The sequence below is a fragment of the Copadichromis virginalis genome, linkage group LG9, assembly GCF_057382275.1.
Source record: "Copadichromis virginalis isolate Kocher_CV1m ecotype Utaka linkage group LG9, C_Virginalis_male_GT1.1, whole genome shotgun sequence".
NCBI lineage: Eukaryota > Metazoa > Chordata > Actinopteri > Cichliformes > Cichlidae > Copadichromis > Copadichromis virginalis.
The window spans coordinates 34,147,575-34,168,704 of NC_140626.1; the positions used below are offsets into that span (position 1 = coordinate 34,147,575).

At 48.9% G+C, this 21,130-nt stretch overlaps 1 protein-coding gene across 3 annotated transcripts in view; it reads right to left on the reverse strand.

Moving 5' to 3' along the window:
• Positions 1-21,130, reverse strand: part of rreb1a (ras responsive element binding protein 1a) — a 53,181-nt gene that overhangs the window by 8,565 nt on the left and 23,486 nt on the right. For 2 of the 3 annotated variants that reach the window (XM_085468850.1, XM_085468851.1), the window contains exons 2-13: positions 19,529-19,621; positions 12,298-12,393; positions 11,999-12,221; positions 11,231-11,300; positions 10,286-10,375; positions 9,361-9,524; positions 6,354-6,495; positions 6,123-6,268; positions 3,132-3,321; positions 2,748-3,041; positions 1,794-2,253; positions 60-1,707 (exon numbers count right to left, since the gene is read on the reverse strand). In XM_085468850.1, coding sequence (XP_085324976.1) covers positions 60-1,707; positions 1,794-2,253; positions 2,748-3,041; positions 3,132-3,321; positions 6,123-6,268; positions 6,354-6,495; positions 9,361-9,524; positions 10,286-10,375; positions 11,231-11,300; positions 11,999-12,221; positions 12,298-12,388 — 3,518 coding nt within the window. In that variant the 5' untranslated portion in view covers positions 12,389-12,393; positions 19,529-19,621. The remainder of the gene's footprint in view (positions 1-59; positions 1,708-1,793; positions 2,254-2,747; positions 3,042-3,131; positions 3,322-6,122; positions 6,269-6,353; positions 6,496-9,360; positions 9,525-10,285; positions 10,376-11,230; positions 11,301-11,998; positions 12,222-12,297; positions 12,394-19,528; positions 19,622-21,130) is intronic. The other variant, XM_085468849.1, reaches the window with a different exon arrangement.

Consider the following 21,130-nt stretch of genomic DNA (forward strand, 5'->3'; position numbering starts at 1 on the left):
CGGGAGCGCTGAACATAGCAGCAATGTGAATAAAGTTATTTGAAATGGCGCCCACAAACCTGGAGGGTCCGTCGGAGGCGTCGTCGCTCTGTCCCTCCAGGCCGGCCGAGGCTGCGGGGGCGTCTGTGGCGGAATCGGCCTGAGAGGAAGCGACGCCGGCAGCGTCGCGCTTCAGCAGGTCTGGGGCGGCGGACACAGAGCTGATGATCTGAGCGATGGAGGCCAGCGGCGGCAGCTCTTTGAGGGTGCCGGAGGGTGAAGAGGTGGCGGGTTTGGGGAGCAGTGGTTTGAGGCGCTGGGCTCGCGCCGCGTTGGGGAGAGAGGTGGGGGAGGAAGTGGAGCCCGGGGGCAGCTGGTAGCAGCCGAGCTGGGGGTGGGGGTGAAGCGGGGAGGGGCCGCTCGCCATCTTCTCGTCCTTGGACAAAGCCTGCTGCTGCTCGACGATGCTGCTGCCGCTCTGCTCCGTCTTTATCTCCCTCAGCTCGCCGCCGCTCGCCGCCTCCCTTCGCTGTCTCTTGCTGGGGATGGACAGGTCGATAGGCTGGTCCAGGTCGGCGCAGTCGAAGGGGGGGGCGACGCTCTCCAGTTTGACCCCAGGTGACCCCGTCTGGCTGCCAGCGCCAGCGCCGCGGCCCTTGGCGGAGAAGTCGAGCGGCTGGTCCAGTTCTGCAGGATACGTGACGTTCGCCAGTTCCTCCACCTTCACGACCGGGATCGGAGGCTGGCTGATGCCGTTCAGCGCCAACGGTGTGGTGCGGGCAGTGGCGAGGGCGGTGGCGGGCAGCAGGGTGGCGATGTGCTCCTCGATCTCGCGCTCTTGCACCTCAGGGTGCTGCTTCAGCAGGTGGTGGATGCAGTTGCGTTTGGCTAGGAAGGCAGCGCCGCAACGTCGGCACTCGAACGGTTTCCTCTGGCAGCCGTTGTGCGTGCGCAGGTGGATCTGCAGCGCCCGGTACGTTTTCAGGTCCTCGCCGCAGAACCGGCACAAGGTCTCGGCTCCGGTGCAGCCCGTCTCTGCGTCCTGGGTGGAGGTGGTGCCTGTAGTGGTGATGGCGGCTGCGATGTTCGCCGTGGTTGTCGAGGTGACGTACTTGATGTTTTTCTCGATGTCCTTCCTCGAGGTCTTGGCGTGCTTCTTCCTGAGGTGGCGCTCGCAGTTGGCCTTGACAGTGAACGGATAATGGCAGACGCGGCAGACGTAGGGGCGCTCTCCGCTGTGCGTGCGCAGGTGACGGATGAGCGTGGCTTTATCAGGAGCTACATAGTCGCAGATGTTGCACTGGTGGGGCAGGATGCCGAGGTGGAAGCGCATGTGTGCCTGCAGCACGCCGGAGAAAGTGAACACCTGGTCGCAGAAACGGCACGGGAACGAGCCCGAGTTGTTGCCGCCTTTGGTTCCTGGCTTTCTTCCGCTAAGTCCCACCTCCTCGTGTACAGCTGTAGTAGCAGCAGGCGGCGAGTCAGACAGGGGGGTGTGGGCCTCATTCATGCACTCCGCGTCCATCTGCCCGCCGTTCCCGGCTGAGGACGAGGAGGGCGTTTTGAAGAGCGAAGGCGTGGGAGGTGGCAGGCTGGGGCTGATGCAGCCCAGTGAGGCCTGCTGGGAGCTCTGCAGCGGCGGAGGAGTCGTCGTTGTGAGGCTGGAGCGAGGGCTGATGGGAGGTTTGGGTTTCAGTGGCGGCATCGCCTTCTGACCCTGAACTTGACCTGCAGGAGGAGAAACAGTCGGTGAGCGTCGGGATAAATCTACTTTCAGAGGCTTGAGTAATAAACCGGCTCCAGCCAGCACCCACCGTTAGCACCGCTGAATCCTGGAGCTTTGGCCAGAGGTGGGAGTCCTATCTGATTTGGTGTGGTAGTCGCCACTTTCAGGATCTGCTGGATATCTGCCAGCTCCATAATCCCAGTACCGCCTGCCTCTCCGGGCTTGACGCCTGACGAAGCGGCGCTGGCTGCGGTTGCGGTCCCGTCGGGTTGCAGGAGGAAGCCGGTGGGGAAGGGCTGCAGGGACAGCAGGCTGAAGGCGTCTCTCTGGGAGAGGCCCTGCAAGGCCGAACCCGGGGCCTCCAGCAGGGGGATGCTGAGGGCCGTCAGACCGCTCACGCTGAGCCCCAGAGTCAATCCCAGACCTCCAGACAGGTAGCCTGAAGCCGGCTCCTGGGGGAGGCTGGAGGACGGAGGCTCCACGTGTATCACCTTGATGCTGTCCAGGTGGGCCTGATGGATCTCGTCATCCGTGGGACCAGCGTTCACCTGAGGGACACAGAGAGGAAACATGTGCTGGGTTAAAAGATCACACGCACACTTTTTTAAAAATCAGTCTTTTAAAGACCGCAGAACAAAAAAACAAAAACTTCTTTGTAAAAACATTTGTACTAGTTGGGTTAACATTCGTAAAGTTGACGCACAAGTTCAGCCAGGAAGTCATGGCCCTGCTTTCCCACGCTATTAATCTCAACGCTGACATCATCACTCTCGTCCAATCCTCTTCTCCCATCAGCCTCTGCTTGGCGTGGTTCTGCTCTCTGTTTTTCTCCCTTTAAGACTCTTTTGTGGGACCCACCTCATCCAGAGCTCTATTCAAGCCACCGCCAGCATTTGGACTCCTGTTCTAAATCCCATCACATCCTGTCACCAATCCTGATCTGTCTGCATTTTGTTCTTTGGCACTGAAGTATGCTTATTTCAGTTTGTGCTTTTAATTTGAAAGGTCCACGTGTGTGCCATGTTTTTACTTCCAAACATACCTTAGAAACGTGCTGAAGACCCAGCCCTTCCAGGAAGTTGGACTGCTCTGCAGGCAGGGCTTCTTGGTCTGCGTCCTGCTGGTCGTTCTCAACCTCGTTCTCTGCAGAACCTTCTCCTTCCTCCTTCGCCTTCTCTGCGGTATCCTCCGCGCTGGTGGTGGCGCGTTTGTCGGGGTGAGAGTTGGTTTTATGGAGGTCCAGGGCTGAGCGAAGGGGGAACGCCTTGTCGCAGGACTCACAGACGAACCGGTGGAACTTACTGATGCATCGTCTGAGATTCGTCTCACACCAGACCTGGACGGGAAGAAAAACGGCGTTAAAACTCTGAATCCCGACATTTCGATCCAGGAAGCGATCCACGGGAACACGGTGACGGATGAACACCTGTGCAATGTGAGGAAACTTCTTGCAGGAGAAGTCAATGAAGGCCAAGTCATTGAAGCCGGTGGGGATAGAGGGGTTGCTCTGGATGAAAGGGCGGCCGCTGGGGTCCTGGGGGAGGAGCTTATGAACCCCCGCATTGTGACGCAGCAAACCACGGTGGGTTCGGAAAGAAAGGCAGCAGAGATCACACCTGCAAACACAAACACAGAAGAAAATGCTGCCTGAATGTGAGGCAATAATTCAAGACAGACTTGAATCAGAAAAAACTTCAAATAATCCAAAATATTTGGTCACTGAAAAACAAGAAAGCTCCTCCCACACATGTTAGCAGGAATCTGGTTTTTCTCTGTGAACTTCAAACAATCATCAGATTGACTAACGACTGGAAATATCCTGTTAGTCATCCGCTCGGAGGGTTTAAATAGTGAGTTTGTTTGTTTTAAGAAGATGGAGAGGAGAAGTCCTCGATGTTTGCCCAGAAGAAGGAAAAAATGTTTTCATTGTCCTTCATTTTTGCATTTTGAAAAACCTCTGAACTCCCGCCACCAGGAGGCGACATCTCTCCTTTTTGTTTGTGGGGACCAGCAGGCTGACAAAGAGGAGGTGATGACATCATTTCGTGCCTTCCTGACTCTTGTTTTTCCAGTTTGAAGGCGCTCACTCACGAAGCTCGTGCTAAAGTTTGTGTGAAACTTTGAAGCCAGCAGAGAGGATGTGATCTTTGAGCTGATTCGTGCTCGTCCGTCACCTTTTCACGGAGGACTACAGACACAGCTTGATACGTGGAAATCACACCGCTGGTTATTCAGCAGGTTAAAGACACACACGTGCAGGAAGACAAGTGTGTGTGTGTGTGTGTGTGTGTGTGTGTCTGTGTGTGTGTGTGTGTGTGTCTGTGTGTGTGTGTGTGTCTGTGTCTGTGTGTGTGTGATAACCCGGTGTTGGTCCGGCTCTCGTTAAGCGCTGAGAGAACAGCTGCCCAGTGTCTGCCGCAGTCACACACTCTTATCACATCGTGTGTGTGTGTGTGTGTGTGTGTGTGTGTGTGTGTAATCCCCTCAGTTACGCTGTCAGAGGATGGTGGGGGTCTGCACCATATGTGGAGCAGCACTTGTTGAACTCCATCAGTCAGACCTGCACCTCCGCCCTCATCCATCCGAGCGTCTGTGTAACAATCAGCCCACTGGTGAAACATCGATCACTGTGCTGCTGACTGTCATCGTTTTAGTTTTAAGCAAAACAACTCCAGTGTTTCCTGACCCTTCAAAGTAATCACGTAAAAAGTCTTTAGAGGTCTTTATGTTTTTATTACATGAAAACATTGCAGCGCTGAGGTGACGGCGTTCAACAAGCACGAATCATGTTTACGAACTACAGACTGCGTCTCGCTTCGTGTTGTGACAAACCTCCTTTTTTAGAAACTTTAGATGGTTAGTCGTTTCTTCATCGATCGATCGAACAAAGAGACCAAAACCATGGCCTGAAACAGGAAGCTGGAGCAACACGGTGCCTCCTGTGTCTGCGCTTGTGCCTCTACAAGCTCACTTTCATCTGATTGGTCAGCTTGAGGAAGCCTGCTGAGGGGCAGCTGCCACTGCTCGCGTGCTGTGTGAGCATGCCTGAGACGAGGCTGAGAGCGGCCTGAGCGTTCGACCTGACAGCAGTGACTCCCAAATCGAGGGGTGCAGACCCCCAAGTGGGCGGCGGCACTACTGCAGCTACAAACTGATCTTAAACTATTACAGACAAACCGTGTTGTTACTCCTGAACATGATGCAGGAGGCCACGCCTTTGTCACAGACACAGTCTGTAATCACCGACCTGCAGCCGAGGCGGTGATGTGACGGCTGCTCGTCGTCTCGGAGGTTTCACATTCCCTCACGCACTTCAACACCTAAACACCACCTTTTTGTCTTCGTCTGGTTTTAATGTGACCGAACATCCACCCATCATCCTGGGTGAGGTGAATTACGCTCCATCCTCCTCCATCCCTGCAGGGTACTCGATCCTCTTACCGGCTGATTAGGGAGGATTTACAGCTAAATATTCTCCTTCCTCCATAACAAGCTCAGCGCTGCCTGCTCGCCTCCTCCTCTCCCTCATCACAAACATTCTGTGCTTCCTTTCTTGTTTCCTTACAGCTCTCCATCCTTCCTTTAACCTTTCTTTCTGTCTCATATCCATCCTCCTTTCCTTCTCTGCTCCTTTCTTTCCTTTCCTTCCTTTATTCTTCTTTTTCTTCTCTTCATGTCCTGCTTTTATATTTCTTTGTATCCTTCCTTCTCTTTTCCTTGTCTCCTTTCCTACCTATCTGTCTGTCCATCCTTACGTCCTGTTCTTTCTTCCTCTTTTGAACTTTATTAGTATTTTATAGTTTTCCCCATTTCCTACTTCAGTTCTGCCTTTTCCCATAGTTCCTCATCAGCTTTCCTTCCTTCCTTCACTGCGTCCTTCCCTGTCTTTTAGTGCCACTCTTGGATGTTTCTTCTTCTTTACTTTGCTTTTCATCCTTTTTTCATCTCTTTCTTGTCTCCTCGTGTCCTTCACCTTGCTTTATTTCTTTACATTGATTCCTAATTTTCTCTTTCTTCTTTTCCTCCATGTTAAACTTTGTCGCTGTTGTGTTGCCATAGTGACAGATGTTCCTGGTACATCCTCCTTTTTCACTTCTCTCTCTCTTTTCCCCAGTGTTTCTCTGCCTCCCTCGTCCCCTCTCCCAGCCGACCATCGTCCAGATTCATGAACAAACTCTTAATTTGAAAGGTCGGATAAGTACAGAGTGTCTGAGAGTAAAGTTAAAAAGTAACCAAGTAAATGTACTCGATGAAAGGAAATGAGGATAGGACAAAAGGGGAGGAATCAAGGAGAGAAGCCAGAAGGGCAAAACCATTTTAAAAGAGGAGACAAGAAAAGGAAGTAGGAAGAGAGGGGAAGGAGAGGAAACGAGCAGAGGAAAGGTGAAGAAGAAAGATGGAGGGGTTAAGGCGGTACCTGAGGGCGGTGTCAGGGTGGGTGTCCATGTGCGCGTCCAGATCCAGTCTGGAGCTGCAGGTTTTGAAGCAAATGGGACAGGGAAGAAGCTCCTCCTCTGAGCCGCGGCCCGCCACTGCCTCGTCTGCCGTCGCGTCCTCCGCCACCTCGACACACAACAACTTGTTATCTCCCTTAACCGAACAAACCCCACCCCTTCCTGATGGCCGACGCTCCCGTTGGTGTTTTTACCTTCTTGTGGGGCGGCTCCTCTCCGTTCTCCTCCTCGAGGCCCTGCCTCCTCTTCACGGATGGACGGCGGCGTTTGGTGGGAGAGGGGGGGCTGATGGGGAGCAGGCCGCTGGCTGGGTCCTTCTCGTGAATCTTCATGTGTCTGAAACAAGAAACGAAGGTAGGTGGCGTTTACCTGCATGCCATCAAAAGACCTGCGGAGTCATCGTTAATTTAACGAGGAACGCCGGGAATTCTGGGAAAGCCTGACGAGAGCTGATACCAGTCAGTGGTCTGGGAGTGTGTGGGGATACAGGAGGGGGCGGAGCTACAGCAGCCAGCGAGACAGTGCGTGAAAGTGTGCGTGCGTTTGTAAAGGTCATCAAGGTCACAAGATACAGCAGTGAAGAGGTAAGGAGGAGAGGAAAGGAAATGTGAGCAGGAAAGGAAGTAAGGACAGATGAGAGGAAATAAGGAAAAGAAAATAAAGCAGAAAAAAAAGGAAGAAACAGCAGAAAAAATCTTTAGGAAGGAAAGGAGACGAAAGGAGGTGACATCAGGAGGAGACGAGGAGGTGCTGTGAGGTAATGAGTGTTTAGGACACACAGGCAGGTGTGGGGCTGAGGAGCCCGCATCTATAAATAGGTGTCAGGCAGCGAGCTGGACGCCCATAAGAGGTCCTCACACTCAGTCAGCAGATCTGAGAGCAGCTGACAGGAAGCTGCTCATTAACCTATCAGAGGAGAGGAGAGAGGAGGCGGCCAACCAGAGAGCAAAGTCTGCTCAAACCGCACTGTGGCCCTGCAGCCGGCCAATCAGAGCGCAGGAAACCTGCCCAGTCAGCTGACACACAATCCTTATCACCCAGTGTGTGTGTGTGTGTGTGTTGCAAACAGCTGCTGAAGTCCACATATCAACACACACACCAGAAACAGAACAAGGAGAGAAGGAGAGGAAACAAGTAATGAAAGAAGCACCGGGGGAGGAGCAACGGGAGCAAACAAGGAAGGGAAGAAGAGGTGATAACAAGGAATCAAGGAGAAAAGCTAGGAAACAGAAAAGGAGATAAGGAAATGAAACAAGGAAAAAAAAGAGCAAAAACAAGAAAGAAAACAGAAACAGAGGAAACCTGAAAACGAGGAAGGAGGAAACAGGAAAGTAAATAGGAAGAGAGCAAACTCCTCCTCCTCAGGTCGTCTCCCTACAAACTGGAGTGAAGCAGCTTCAGAGACAAAATGGACTCTGTTTCCTCCTCTCTGCTCGTGTGAAGCAGGAAAATCTCTGAGAGGATGCTCCGCTCCTCCTCCTCCTCCTCCGCTCAGTTTGCATTGTAAATCAGCGCCTCATCCGTCTCTCCGCGCTGCTCTTTGTGCTCGCTTTCCCGGGCTCGGAGACTCGACAAACCGGCCCGTCGAGTTTCCGTAAAGGTGGATTTTGTGAGTCATAGAAAACCCCGCGTGCCTGAAGGGAGCACGTGTTTTTGTCTTCTGTTAGACTTCAGGAAACATCGAGTGTGAGCGGTGATGGAGAAACTGGAGCGACAGCTGATTCCTCTCATCGCATTAGTTCAAAACAAAAACACTCAAACAAGAACAAAGTCTGCGCCCGTAAACACTCACACATGACTGCAGCTTTATGCTACAACAAAGCTCTTTCATCCAACTGCTGCCTGTCTGCAGACACGCGCTCCTCCGCCTCAGCTCAGGCGCTTAAAGACATTTCTGCTGCTTTAAAACTCAGAGCAGCTCAAAAACAACGCGAGCACAGGCAGAGCCAGCAAAACTGAAGCAGACATGATGACACAGGGAAAAACGGCTGCGACACCCAGCAGATCTGAGAGCTTCTGTCGGCCTACAGTCATTCCTTCCTGCCCACAGCTCCTCATACCATCGCTGAGAGCGAGGACGCAGAGACAGGCCGACATCTGTCAGGCTCAAAGCAACAGGCTGAACAACAATCCTCCAGCACGCACCGCAGAGCCTCGGCTAACGGCTCAGCGCAGAGCTCCAATTACTCTTCAAAGTCCAAACAACGCGGCTCACATGGAACAAAAGTTGATTCTTTTCAAAGTAAAGTCTGTAAAAACTTACAAAAACTTACTAGGCTGCTTTAAAGGCGCAGCTTTTCAAAATAAAACGCAGTAACAGTGTTCCCATGTAAAACATGTCTAGTTATTGTTATTACAAATTATTATTACAAATCAGCTAATACATGTTCAATGCAGCGTGCCATCCCTGACTTCTCTCTTTCTTGTAAAGTTTCAAAATAAAAGCCCAATCAGGTAAAAATAGCCTCAGCTAGAGGCTAGCTAAAAATAACTCAACAAATATAAGCCTGAAGAACAGGAAGGATGCTTTGGAAAATGTGCGAATGACGATTATTATTAAAAAATAAAAAAGTATCTGAAATACTCCATTTCAAAATAAAATGCACATCGACCTTATAAATATTAGCATCTGCACTTTTACACTTCCTCTTGTAACGTCTGGTTTGGTGTTTGTTCTGATGCAGACTCTGGCTAACGAACACACACACACACACACACACACACACACACACACACACACACACACACACAGACCTACGCCCAGTCATTTATTTATCAGTGATGTCCAGCCTTCACCATCAGACCAAACAACCTAACTGTAGCCTGCGTGTGTGTGTGTGTGTTTATATTGGGGTTGGGTTGTTAAAAGTCATCTTCCAACTTCCTGTGTAACCCCCGCCCCCTCTCCCCCACACACACACACACACACACACACACACACACTAGGAGTTTGGTGGTGTTCTCCCATGACGGTTGGCTGGTGATCATGTTAAACTCCAACTTCCTCCCCCAGAGTTTGTATGGTGTGTGTGTGTGTGTGTTAAGCAGTGACACTGACATAGATTTTTTAAACTCTTAAAGTGTGGGCATATATGAGGTCGATGTAATCCAGATGTTTGCCTCTGCATGTTAACTCGAATGAGGTGCTCGTCTCCGATTGGCTGGCAGGTAGCAGGACGTGTGTGTGTGCGCTCTGATCACCTGTGCATGTTGCCGTTGGTGGTGAAGGTCTGGCCGCAGACGTTGCATTTGTAGGGCCGCTCGCCGCTGTGGACCAGCATGTGTCTGTCGAGCGACGAGGCCGAGCTCAGGCATTTCCCGCAGATGCTGCAGGAGTGATCCGTCGCTCCGGCGTCGGCGTTGTGCTGCGGGACGTAAGGCACGCTCAGAGTTACCTCATTTTTATGAGCGGTCACAGAGCAGACGTGTATAATGTTTGACAGTGTGGACGCGCCCCTTCAAAATAAGAGTCTCATCACACAATAGTGGTACCCCAGTAAAAAACTAAAGTCCTAAAGAATAAAATAATAATAAAACGCACATGTAGACACCGTGTGACCATTTATTTATATAGCAGCTGCTGTTTTGCGTCTGCTGAACTCACCTTCAAAATAAGAGCCTCCTGGCTGTATAGTAGCCTGATTTTCTAATGTCACTAGACATGTGTTGGATTTAAGTAGAAGTAAAATCCTGCAGTAACCTGGTAACAGACTGTTGGCAGGATATTGGCGAGGCCATCAAAGATCTTAAACATGCTATCCTTTCAAAATAAAATACACATCTAGGAATACACGGGAAGCAGACATACTTTATTCTGAAAAGTTATTATTTGGATTTTACTTATTTGGGCTTGGACACATCAGCCTGACTTTAAGGAAAAGAATGCTTTGTAATATGTTGAATTTTCAAGATAAAAGCCCCAAAAGTTACCTGTTTGAAAAGCATAATGCTATTGAGTAAAATAATGCTTTGAAATATGTTCATAACAGAGGCTGCCCTTTCAAAATAAAATTCTAATCTATACCCTGCTTATAAATCGAGCGGCAGCAGCTTTGACACACAGAAGGTTTCTCCTGAACATCTTCAGTTATTTCTTTAGCATCACGTCACAGCGGGGTGTGTTTACCTGTCTAATGTGCATGGTCAGCTGGTGCTGCGTTTGACAGTTCTTGTCACACAGTGGACAACAATAAGATGAGCTGTCGTCTTTGGTGTCCTGAAGGAAAGGAAAACAAAGATCAAAGGTCATCCAATCATGAAGCTACAAACTGTCACATGACCCGCGCAGCACTTAGACTCACACCTGACTGGTTTCTTCTTCTTCTGTTATATTTAAAACATGCTACCACAAAAACCAGGCTGAAATAACCAAATCACAGTGATCACCACAGTCAAAACATTACAGCGCGTGGGTCACATGACGGCGCCGGCTGGACCAGGCTTCACCCCGTGGAGCATGTTTGTGGCTTGACAGCTGTGTCCAGATGTGGGCTGAAGTGGCCCAAGTTTGACCCGATGACCTAATGTCAGCCGATGCCTCACATCCAGCTGCAACACCAACCGAGCGGCTGCAGAGCTGCACACACACAAATCTGTCTTTCTATCATCGTGGGGACCCGTGCTAATATAATGATTTAGGGGGACTCATGTTATCGGGATTCATTCACAGACAGACGGCCCTAAAACAAAAGGCCTTGATGACCTGTTTGAAGGTGCATCAAATTGTGAAGACCCGAGGCAGACGGCTAAATGTCCTCACAGTCAGGCCTCGTCTGCTCATCATTCTGGGAGGAAACGTTGAGAAAACAATCTCTACAAATTACTGCGCGCGCACACACACACACACACACACACACCCTCCACTCAGAGGCAGCGCTTTCCTTTTCCTGCTGAACCACAGGAAGTTCTGACGCGGCGTGGAATGCCAGCGAGCGTGATGGGAGAGGAGAAACAAACCACAGTGACGAGGCAGAAAAACATGAAAAGGAGGGAAGAGGAGAAGCTGCACGTCCTGCTGTGGGCAGCAAAGGCGGAGGCCGGGCCAAAGCGGCGCGGTCGAGGTGTCGCGTACCTGGTTGCGTCGTGCGTTGCGACCGGGAGGGGCTCGCATGGCTGCCGTGAGGGACTTGCTCGGTGAAGGGCTTCAAACGGAGAAGAAGACAAAACATTTCACACATAAATAAAAAGTTTCAAGAGAAACAAAACAGACTCAACAGCTTCCTTTTGAAGAAGGTGTTTGGTTTGTTCCTGCTTTACAAAATGAGTCCCAGAGGAAAGAATTTGGTGAATTATGTGCAGAATCTGTTTAATAAGCAAGCGGCTTCGTTCTGTTTGGTTTCCATCCTGATGGGGTTTATTCCTCCAGAGGAGGTGGGGCTGTTGTCATGTTTCCTGCTGTGCTTCAGTGATTTTAATCCCGCCCGGAGCGTATGCGAGTAATTACACTTACAGCTGAAATGACCTCCTGTTGTTCTGTGAGCTGTCATTTAAATCCTGTTAATTTCTTTACATTTTGTCCCGTTGAAAGCAGCCGAGCTGTCTATCAGCACTTCCTGTTTGTGACGAATCTCTCAGGATTGCAGCGATGCTGAAGGAAACTTTAACAGCTGCGTTTGGCCAAATCTTATTCAATGCCGTTGACTTGTCCTGCAGACGTGTCTGGCAGCATTTCGTCCTCCACCCACAGATGTTAATCTGGAGATGTAGCTCTGTGGACACCGTTTGACTCACACGTGCAGAAATGAATTCAGGTTTGAAGCTAAACATCGACTTCAGCTCATCATCTAAACTTTTAACTTTTCAAAGTTTTTAATCAAGTCTGAAAACTGTCTGTAATCACCTGGGGGAGGGGCCGGCGGAGGAGGAGGCTGAAGGGGCTCCACTCCCACCGTCTCCGCCGTTAATGGTCCCTGTTGCTGACATCACTGCTGACATCATGGCATTAATGGAGGAGAGGTCTTCTCCTCCACCTCCCACGGTTCCTCCACCTTTGTCTCCGTTCTGTAGTTTCGCTCCTCCGCTCGCCACCTCCTTTGCTCCTTCCATCACTCCGTTGATCGCTCCTGAAGAGCAGCATCGCTGACTGTTATTACTCTGTTAGCTAAAACCATTAAATGTTCACCGGGGTTTGGCGCGCACCTTTGAGGGTTTTGTGCGTTTTCTCCTCCTCCTCCGTCAGCTCAGTGTTGGCTCCTCCCCCTTCCTGCCGCTCCTCTGTGGAGTTCTCCATGACTGCTGCAATACAAACACACACTATTAGAGAGTAACCATCCTGTAACCCGTCCCACCAAAGTCCATTTAAAGACGTGTGCGTTTAAAGCTGCGATGCATCAGCGAGCGCGTGCAGACCCGAGCGCCGCAGCACAGTAAACAAAGGCTCGGCTGATTGTTACAAACTCCTCTGTCAGTTGGGGACATGATTTGAGTTGAGTGGTGTGTGAAGGCTGACTGAGATTAGAATAGCACGGGAGCTCAGCAGCGCTGACACATCCAGCTGGAGTTTCTGGTTTCACTGAAGAAAAGCTTTCACAAACCCTGCGAGTGCTGCACAAGTGCTGCACAAGTGCATGCACAGCAAACCTGAGAAAGATCTTTTAAAAAGAAGCAGTCTGGAGAAAGGATTCAGTTAAATGTACGGTTTTAAGCACTGCTGTGTTCCTGAGTTTCTGATTTACTTTGACACTTACAGGCTTCACAAAGAGAGACGGCAGAGGAAGACGCTCCATCTATGAGCAAACAAAAGCAGCTCTGGCCGAGCGCCCACTGGACCAGAGGGGGCCAAACGTGGCTTTGCAGCCCTCACACCTGTTTCTACCAGCCAGAGCGACATATGAGGGAGAGATGGAGGGACGGAGGAGGAGGAGGAGAGAAGGGGCACTTCTGCTTTTTGCAGAGAGGAGAAGACGAAAGCTAATTACAGTTTCCTGTCTGCCCTCAGAGGAAGAAGCGCTCCAGAGCCGGCCACTTCCTCCTGCAGCTCAGAAAGAGGCTGCGCGTGTGCGTGTGTGTGCGTGCGTGTGCGTGTGCGTGCGTGTGTGTGTGTTGGACATTCCTAGTTCAAAAAAGAAGGAAGTGAAAGAAGCAGCGACTCCTAAAAATGATGAAAAAGCCAATGGAGGCCCAGGCTGCAGTCAAACGCCTCCATCAGCCCGACACTAGTTGGCGCGTCGCAGAGTCGCGCCACTTCAGGGTTACCCTCCCGCGGTGGCCATGTTTGTGGCCAGCAGTTGAGTCACGCTGACATCACATCCTCGTCAGCGGCGCTCTTCCTGATTTTGGCACAGCGAGTTGCACCACAGCATTAAACCGTTATTGTAATGTACCTGCAGGGCAGCGCCGTTATTTCCACAAACATTCACAGGCTTTAAACGCAGCAGCTTCTCCACATTTTATCCTGTCCTCGTAAAAAACAGAGTGGGAACAAATGGAAAACAACTACTCTGGTATCTAACGACGACCTTAACAAGGAGTTTAAAAAACAACCATCTTTATGTGGTCGTTAACACAGATCTGACAACGTGAGCGCGATGACTTTACTGCACAGATTTCACGTCTCTGCAAATGAAAACAGCACATGAAGCAAAACCAAAGAAGAAGAAAAGGAGAAGAAAAGAGAAAGGACGAGTGGAACGCGGCGAGAGAGCGCTGACAGCTGGCAGCGAGCGCGCCGTGTTTCCACTGACCTCTGAGTGTATCACCGCTCCTGCATGACACGCTCTTACATGGCCACGGCAGGTGCACGCGCGCACACACACACGCAATCGGACGCTGTGATTGGCTGCCAGAGTGCTCGGCCAGCACTTTTTACAGCCCGCAGAAACGAACGGCAACAGATGGCTGTGAGAGGAGAGGCCAGAGGAAGCTGGGAAAAAAGGATGGAGAAAGATAACCCTCCCAAAATCAACCGTCCTAACCCGGCTGCTCAGAACGCTGCAAACCGAGAGACGGCGCCAACACGTGCAAGTGTCAATGCAACACGTGTCGCAAAGAAAAATAGTAAATAAAAAGGAGTCTGCGCCAAAGTTTTACAAACATCTACGACGATGTTTAAACCAGTTTAAAAGGAACGGTCCCTGAACGCAGCACGAAGTCTGAGCACTGTGTGTGTGTGTGTGTGTGTGTGTGTGTGTGTGTGTGTGTGTGTGTGTGTGTGAGTGTGTGTGTGTGTGTGAGAGAGATGGCTGATGTTACTACATCTGTTCCCAGCCATCATTCTCACACACACACACACACACACACACACACACACAGCTCTGACATCCTGACATTCTTCCACATCCATGCAAAAGCAGAAAAAGGTCACCGTGCTGGAGCCACTGAGCATGAATGTATCTGTACGTGTGTGTGGGTGTGTACTCGTACATCTGTCATTGTAAGGACCATCACCCTCTTTTGACCTTAGGAGGACGCTGTGGCAGTGGCACACTTTCAACTCTTAACTTCAAAGGTGCAGTCACATGACACCTACGCAGTGCACCCCTGATAGGGTACAGCCCTTTCAGTTCATTTCTGTGCTTTTCAAATTTGTTGTGAAAGCAAGAATGTCATAAAGTTTTTACCAATGGAGTAATATTAATTTCTGTCCCTATTTTAGGTATTTAACCAGCAGAATTAGTTAAGTCTAACGTCAGTGATTTCACGTCATGAACCTCCTGCTGTGCACCAACTGTGTGAAGATGTAACCCAGTGACAGACGGTAATTAAAGAGAGAGGGTGGACACAGCACAGGATGGATGTGTGGGGTAGAGAGGTAAAGGATGTAAACGAGGATTAAGAGCATCCTCTCTGTCCTTGTTTCTTTATTCACTTTGAAAACTAGGAAGCAGAAACATGCAAGTTTTATAATTTTACTACAGATAAGTCTGCATGAACTTTATGTTTTAACCTTCTGATATAATCCAGTTTTTACCTTGTGTTAACAGCTAATGTTGGCTAGCATGCCTTAGAGCAGGGGTGTGCGATCTCAGTCCACGAGGGCCGGTGTCCTGCAGGTTTTAGATGTGTCCTCGAACCAACACAGCTGATTTAAATGGCTAAATTAGCTCCTCAACATGTCCTGAAGTTCTCCAGAGGCCTCGTAACGAACTCATCATGTGATTCAGGTGTGTTGACCCAGGTGAGATCTAAAACCTGCAGGACACCGGCCCTCGAGGACTGGGATTGCCCACCCCTGCCTTAGAGGCTCTGGCACTAAAGTTATCATCTAGCATGATAAGAGGCTACTTCACCAGCTTCTTTCTTTTATGATAAATACCTGTCACAAGTTTATGAAGTCTAAGTCATAGATAATCTCCCTCTCTCACACTAGCTATGTTTCATGGGATTAGCCTAGCAGCTGCAATTATTAATCTCAGACAGTAATCCCCACCAACATATGAATTCATTTACTTGTATTTTTTGTAGTATGTATATGCCTAACAGTACTAGTGAGTTAGCTGCTGGTGTGAGCAGCCTCGTCTGTGTTCATTTTCCTGAATTCACTAGGTAAATCAAAACGGCCCAACTGTAAACTGCTGTTAGCAAACATTAGAAACCTTATCTAGCATCAATTAATGGACACAAAGGCAAGAGGAAAGCAGACTGTGCCATGGTCAGCTCTCTCCTCTTCCTCCTTTTTCTAACCTTTTCCATTTGTATTTATACCACTGTGTTTTTGTATCTGTGAGTCGGTGTCAGCTAACAGTCTGTGTTTAGCAGGAGAGATGTGAGCAGAGGGATGGAGGGATGCATGGGCAGATAGAGAAGTGAGAGAGGGGGAGGACAGGAACCAGTCACCATATGTTGGCTATTTATTACACCTCCCTAAACTGTCACTCTCCCTCCATCTATTCATCCATCACCCTCTCGGCCTCATTCAGAACAGCACTGCAACACTGTTTATCTAAACGGAAGCGACTTCGCTTATTTCTAGCAATACATTCTTATTCTGGAACTGCAGTGTTGTATATTTGCACGATTAACAGTTAAAAATAAATATCTTGTGCTGCGGCTTTTATAGCAAGCAAGATCCACAAAGGCTGAAAATGTTCGCTTGAATTAGCCCCAAGTGGACATTAGAGGAACTGCAGCCATTGGTGCATCTGCGTTTGCTTCATTTTCAGCGCACATTAGCACCGGATGCTCGGCAGCGTTAGCGCTGATTATCTAAGAATACCAACGCTGTGATGAAATACGGCGCTGGCTGCAGCGTGGAGCGGTCAGGGCTGCCTCTGTAATGCTGCAAATGTCCTTTTTTCTAAACTCACAACCTTATGATCTAATGCATAATCTACTGGGCAGGTTCCCGACAGGAAATCCTGGGATGATTTCCAACCTTGTGACAGTGATGGAGAGAAGTGCTATTCATGGGAATTCACCAAACTCGTAGGAGAAACTGAAAGAAAGTCAGAGCCTCTTTATCTCTTTCTGTTTCTGCGCTGGTTGACCACAACAGGAAGTTCACACTCACGGGAGTCACAAGAGAGCGTTTTGCTGCTTCCCCATGTGCGCTCGCAAAGAGAGAGATTGATGGGCATTCTCGCTCGCTCTTGATGACCCCCCTCCCCTCCATCTAACACTCAGCTGCCATCACCCATCCTCCACCGCTCCGCCGATCCCGACGTTCCTGTTTCCTCGCTGCAGAACTCTGCCCAAACTTGTTAACGCACACTTGTGAAACTAAAAGCTGAATATCCCAAGGCAGAGATGACTTTCTCTGAGCTGCATGGACAAAAGCATGTCGTGCGTTGCCTTCTTTCTAAAAACATGACCGACTTTCAGTGCAGATGTAGACAGATGTTTATTTGATCTGAGCACAGCCACGCTTCATCAGATCTACACAACTTCAGCCCAAAAAACACTGATTTCAAAATATTGCTCAAGTGTTCACAGAATTTCCAGAAAATTGGCAAAAAAGTTCTAAATTGGACATCAGCGAGCGCCTCCATGCTGCTTACTGCTAATATCAACATTTAAAAGCATCAAAATAAACAGGCGCCAGTTTTTAATGTCAAGGCAGCAACTTTCCCACCTCAACGAAGCACAAAAGCCGTGTTTGTTGAAGAGTTGACTTGAACCCAAAAGCACAGAGGTCTTATTCTTTACACCCAGGCACCACATGCAGCCCCACTTTATGTGAGCGGCCCCTTTTGTAATCGCCACACAGCGAACGGTTGTATCACGGGAGGATTTCAAAGGAGTCATGGAAGCAGGGGCGTATATAAGAGTTTTTAGATGGGGTGGCACACGCCCCGATTTCTAAGGGGGGGGACCCAGAGCTGAGTTTGAAAGCAAAGCAGAGTGACGTCTGGTGAAAATGATTTTAAACCTGCGCTGTAACAAAGTAGCTGCCACACTGAAACTTGACTGAACACTAATATTTACGTCTTTAAATCCGATTATCTTTTATCATTCTGATGAGTTTGTAGCTGTAACAAACACAGCAGCTTCCAGTGCACGTCACTACATTACAGTTTTATAGTTGGACCTGCAGTGATGTCTCGAGAAGAAAAAGGTGACGTGGACCCCCTGACCCCCCCGTATATACGCCCATGCTTGCACTGACATGGCAGCGCAAATCTGGGGTGGCACCAGAGGTGGCCAATCAGATATCAGTAGAGGGGGTGCCATCCCAGGACACCATGTTTATATTTAAAAACATGTCAAACATCCCTAAACACTGACAGCATGTCCACAGCCTTTCAGAGACGTTCTCCATCAGTCTCCACCTCCTCCTCCGTCGGCCTTTTACAAACTGTTTCTAACTCCTCTTCCTCTGCTCATCTCCCCTCTCTGCCTGCTCGCTGCCCTCCAGCTCGGTTACACATTGACTGCTTCCTCTGTGTGTGTGTGTGTGTGTGTGTGTGTGTGTGTGTGTGTGTGTGTGTGTGTGTGTGTGTGGAGTTTAGACCCGGCGTGATAAAGTGTTGAGATAGCATCGACGGTGTGTCGGCTCCACTGTACAGCATACCGCAGCCGGCAGGCAGAGCGGGGGAGGGGAGCGTCTCAGCCAACCACCGAGCACGCTCACAGTGGAAAATGTCTGCAGCTCTCAGCCAATCAGGAAGCAGATTCCTCAACACATCCATCCTCCCGTGTGTGTGTGTGTGCGCTGCCCCATCTTTCCCCTCCTACCAAACACTTCACCCTCTGATGTTTCACTATAAAGATCTTTAACAAATTAAAAAAAAATAAATAAATTTATTTGTTTCTAATGTGATATTTAATGTTTTACTTTGTGTCATTATTATCGTCACGCTTCAAAACCTTTGAAAGCTGTCAAAGATTTAATTTTAAAAAAGAATAACTGTAATATTATGGTAATTAAACTTTAAATGTTAGTTAAAAAAGATTATTTTCTTAAGTACTAATAATACTTTCATAGTTATTGGAAAATAAATGTTTGTGTATTAATACAACATCATTAATTAAATAAAAACACATTTTAGTAAGAATTTATTATCAGAGCATAGAAACTGTTTCCATGTTCTGTTTTTATTCCCTTTTAGACTTGAAGTAAATTAATGTCCTTCATACATGTTTTAAAAGAACAAAACAACATAGATGTAACTGACATGCTTAATTATATATATTTATTTAATATAATAGTTTTTAAAGTACTCGAATCGCTTTCATTTCCATGTTTTTATTCTTTTCTGACTGATGCTTCAATTAAAACTTTCTCTGTGCCACTTCACAACAACAACAACAACAACCAGGTGATGACCCCGTACGAGCAGCACTGTGTGACAGTGGGGAGGAAAAAACCTCCAGCAGAACCAGGCTCAGGGAGGGCGGGGCTATCTGCCCAAACACCAATCACACTGACAGTATCTTATTATGTAATTTCAACTCAGTTTGTTTCCTTTGATGTTTATTTATTGAGTTTTATTTGTGGTTCTAATGTTTGTTTGTAAAGCCTGGTTATCATCACTGTCACAGACATTAAAGGAGCTTCAGGAGCTCGTAGGTTCATAATAAAGTGGTGAAACCAGGCTGGACACAGAGAGAAGACTGAAGAGGCGTTTATGAAAACGTCCAACCTTCCGTCTCCTCGGAAAGCCGGAAAACTCGCTGAAACATTTCCAGGAGCAAACACATCTGGAATCAGGTCTGAGTGCGAAAACGCAAAGCGCTGACAGGGACAGAGACGGCCAAACGCCATGCAAGCTGAAGCAGAAGCCACTGAAACAAAGATGGCGGACTGTGCCACGAGAAACAGGAAGAAACGTTCATTCCCAGAGCTACCAAAGAGGCGGAGCCTGGAAGCGTTTACAGGTGAGCGTTTAACTTCAGGTGGATGAAAGATGGCGAAACAATGAGGAGGAGCAGGAGGAAGGAGGTGAAGGTGGCGGTGGGATGAAGATGAGAAAGGAGGGAGGAGCATATTTACCCGTCTTTTTCGTAAAGCAACGCTCGCTCGAATCTGTCTCGGGGCGGGAGGGGGCGGGGTTTGTTGTGTGTGTGTCTGCAACCACTGCTCACACTGCAGGGAGGAGAGCACAGAGAGACCATCAGTAACACAAACACACGTTTACACACAAATACAGAAACAACAACAGGCAGACAAACTTGTAAAAAACAAACACCAAGTTTGGATGCACCAGCGTGAACGTGTGGACTCGATGTGTTTCCACAATAACACAAATATTCCCCTTTTCACCAGTGCAGCTAAACTGCATTCACTTCTATTATCATTGGATCGTTTTCTGTTTAAAGCTGTAAAACTACGTCTGCAGCAGCTCACAAGCTGCAGTTTGTAGAAACACTGGTTTTATTTGAAGTGTCCACCCTGAGGAAGGCCTTTATCCACACCCACAGTGGGCTGTGTCATTACTGTAATTAGTGTTTTCATTTATCAGGTTTTCACTGTTTAACGTTTTACCGTAAATACTGGAATACAGCAGAGTGCTCACTTAGCATGCTCACATTTTATTAGGCTTTTGTACTGAGCGTACACGGCTCCTGTTGCCGTGACGATAATCACAGATTTCACTACAATAGAAACAGAACTACATCTATTCCCTCGATCATACTGCTGCGGTTTACATCGTGGAATATACATTCTGGCCGAGCTCGAGAGCGCCCCCTGTGGAAGAAGAAACAGCCCCCTGATTTCACCCAAACAATTTAAACAGTGAAAATGTATCCGCCCACAGCGAGCGTTTCCACGGACACGCGCCATGTTTTACTGTTTCGAGACTGTAAACGCTCGCGTCCACATAAACAAAGTAAACGATGCAGAAACAACACACAGAGCTGCAGGGACGCAGAGGTGAGCGGGCTCAGAGTCTGAGTCACACTCGTCATTGCACCGCCTCTGACACACACACACACGCACGCACATGCACGCACATGCACACACACACACGCACGCACACACACACACACACACACACACACACACACACACACACACGCACACGCACACGCACACACACACGCACACACACACACACACACCTTCAGGTCCAGCATTACAAATAAAAAGCGAGTACAGAGGTCAGTGTGCTGCATTATGTGCTGATACAATCACGGCTGCCAGATAACACAAAACACAAACTGAACTGTGGAGGCGCCATCAAGGCCCAGAGTGGCCCGGTGCATTATGGGTAACAGAAAGATACCTGCTATCTGCTGATATCTGCCCGCAGCAGTGACGTTTGTCAGGACATTTTATTTTTTATTTACAGCTTCAGAAATAAAAAAGTGCAGAAGAAGAAACCCAAAGGAAACAGAGGCTTAACTGAGCCGCCCAAAGACGCTAATCTGTCAGACAGGGCGAAGCGAGGCTACGGTAAGGGAGGGCGAGACAAAAAAAAGACAAAAGATATGCTGGAAAGGAGGAAAGATGGAGGGATAAGAGGGATGCAACAGGCTGCACAGCTCAGGGACGTATTTACGGATGGAGGGATGATGGAAGGGGGCAGGAGACAGAGAGAGAGAGATTAAGAGCTTAACAGGGTTGGTAAGACCAATTAGGAGGCAGCTGAGA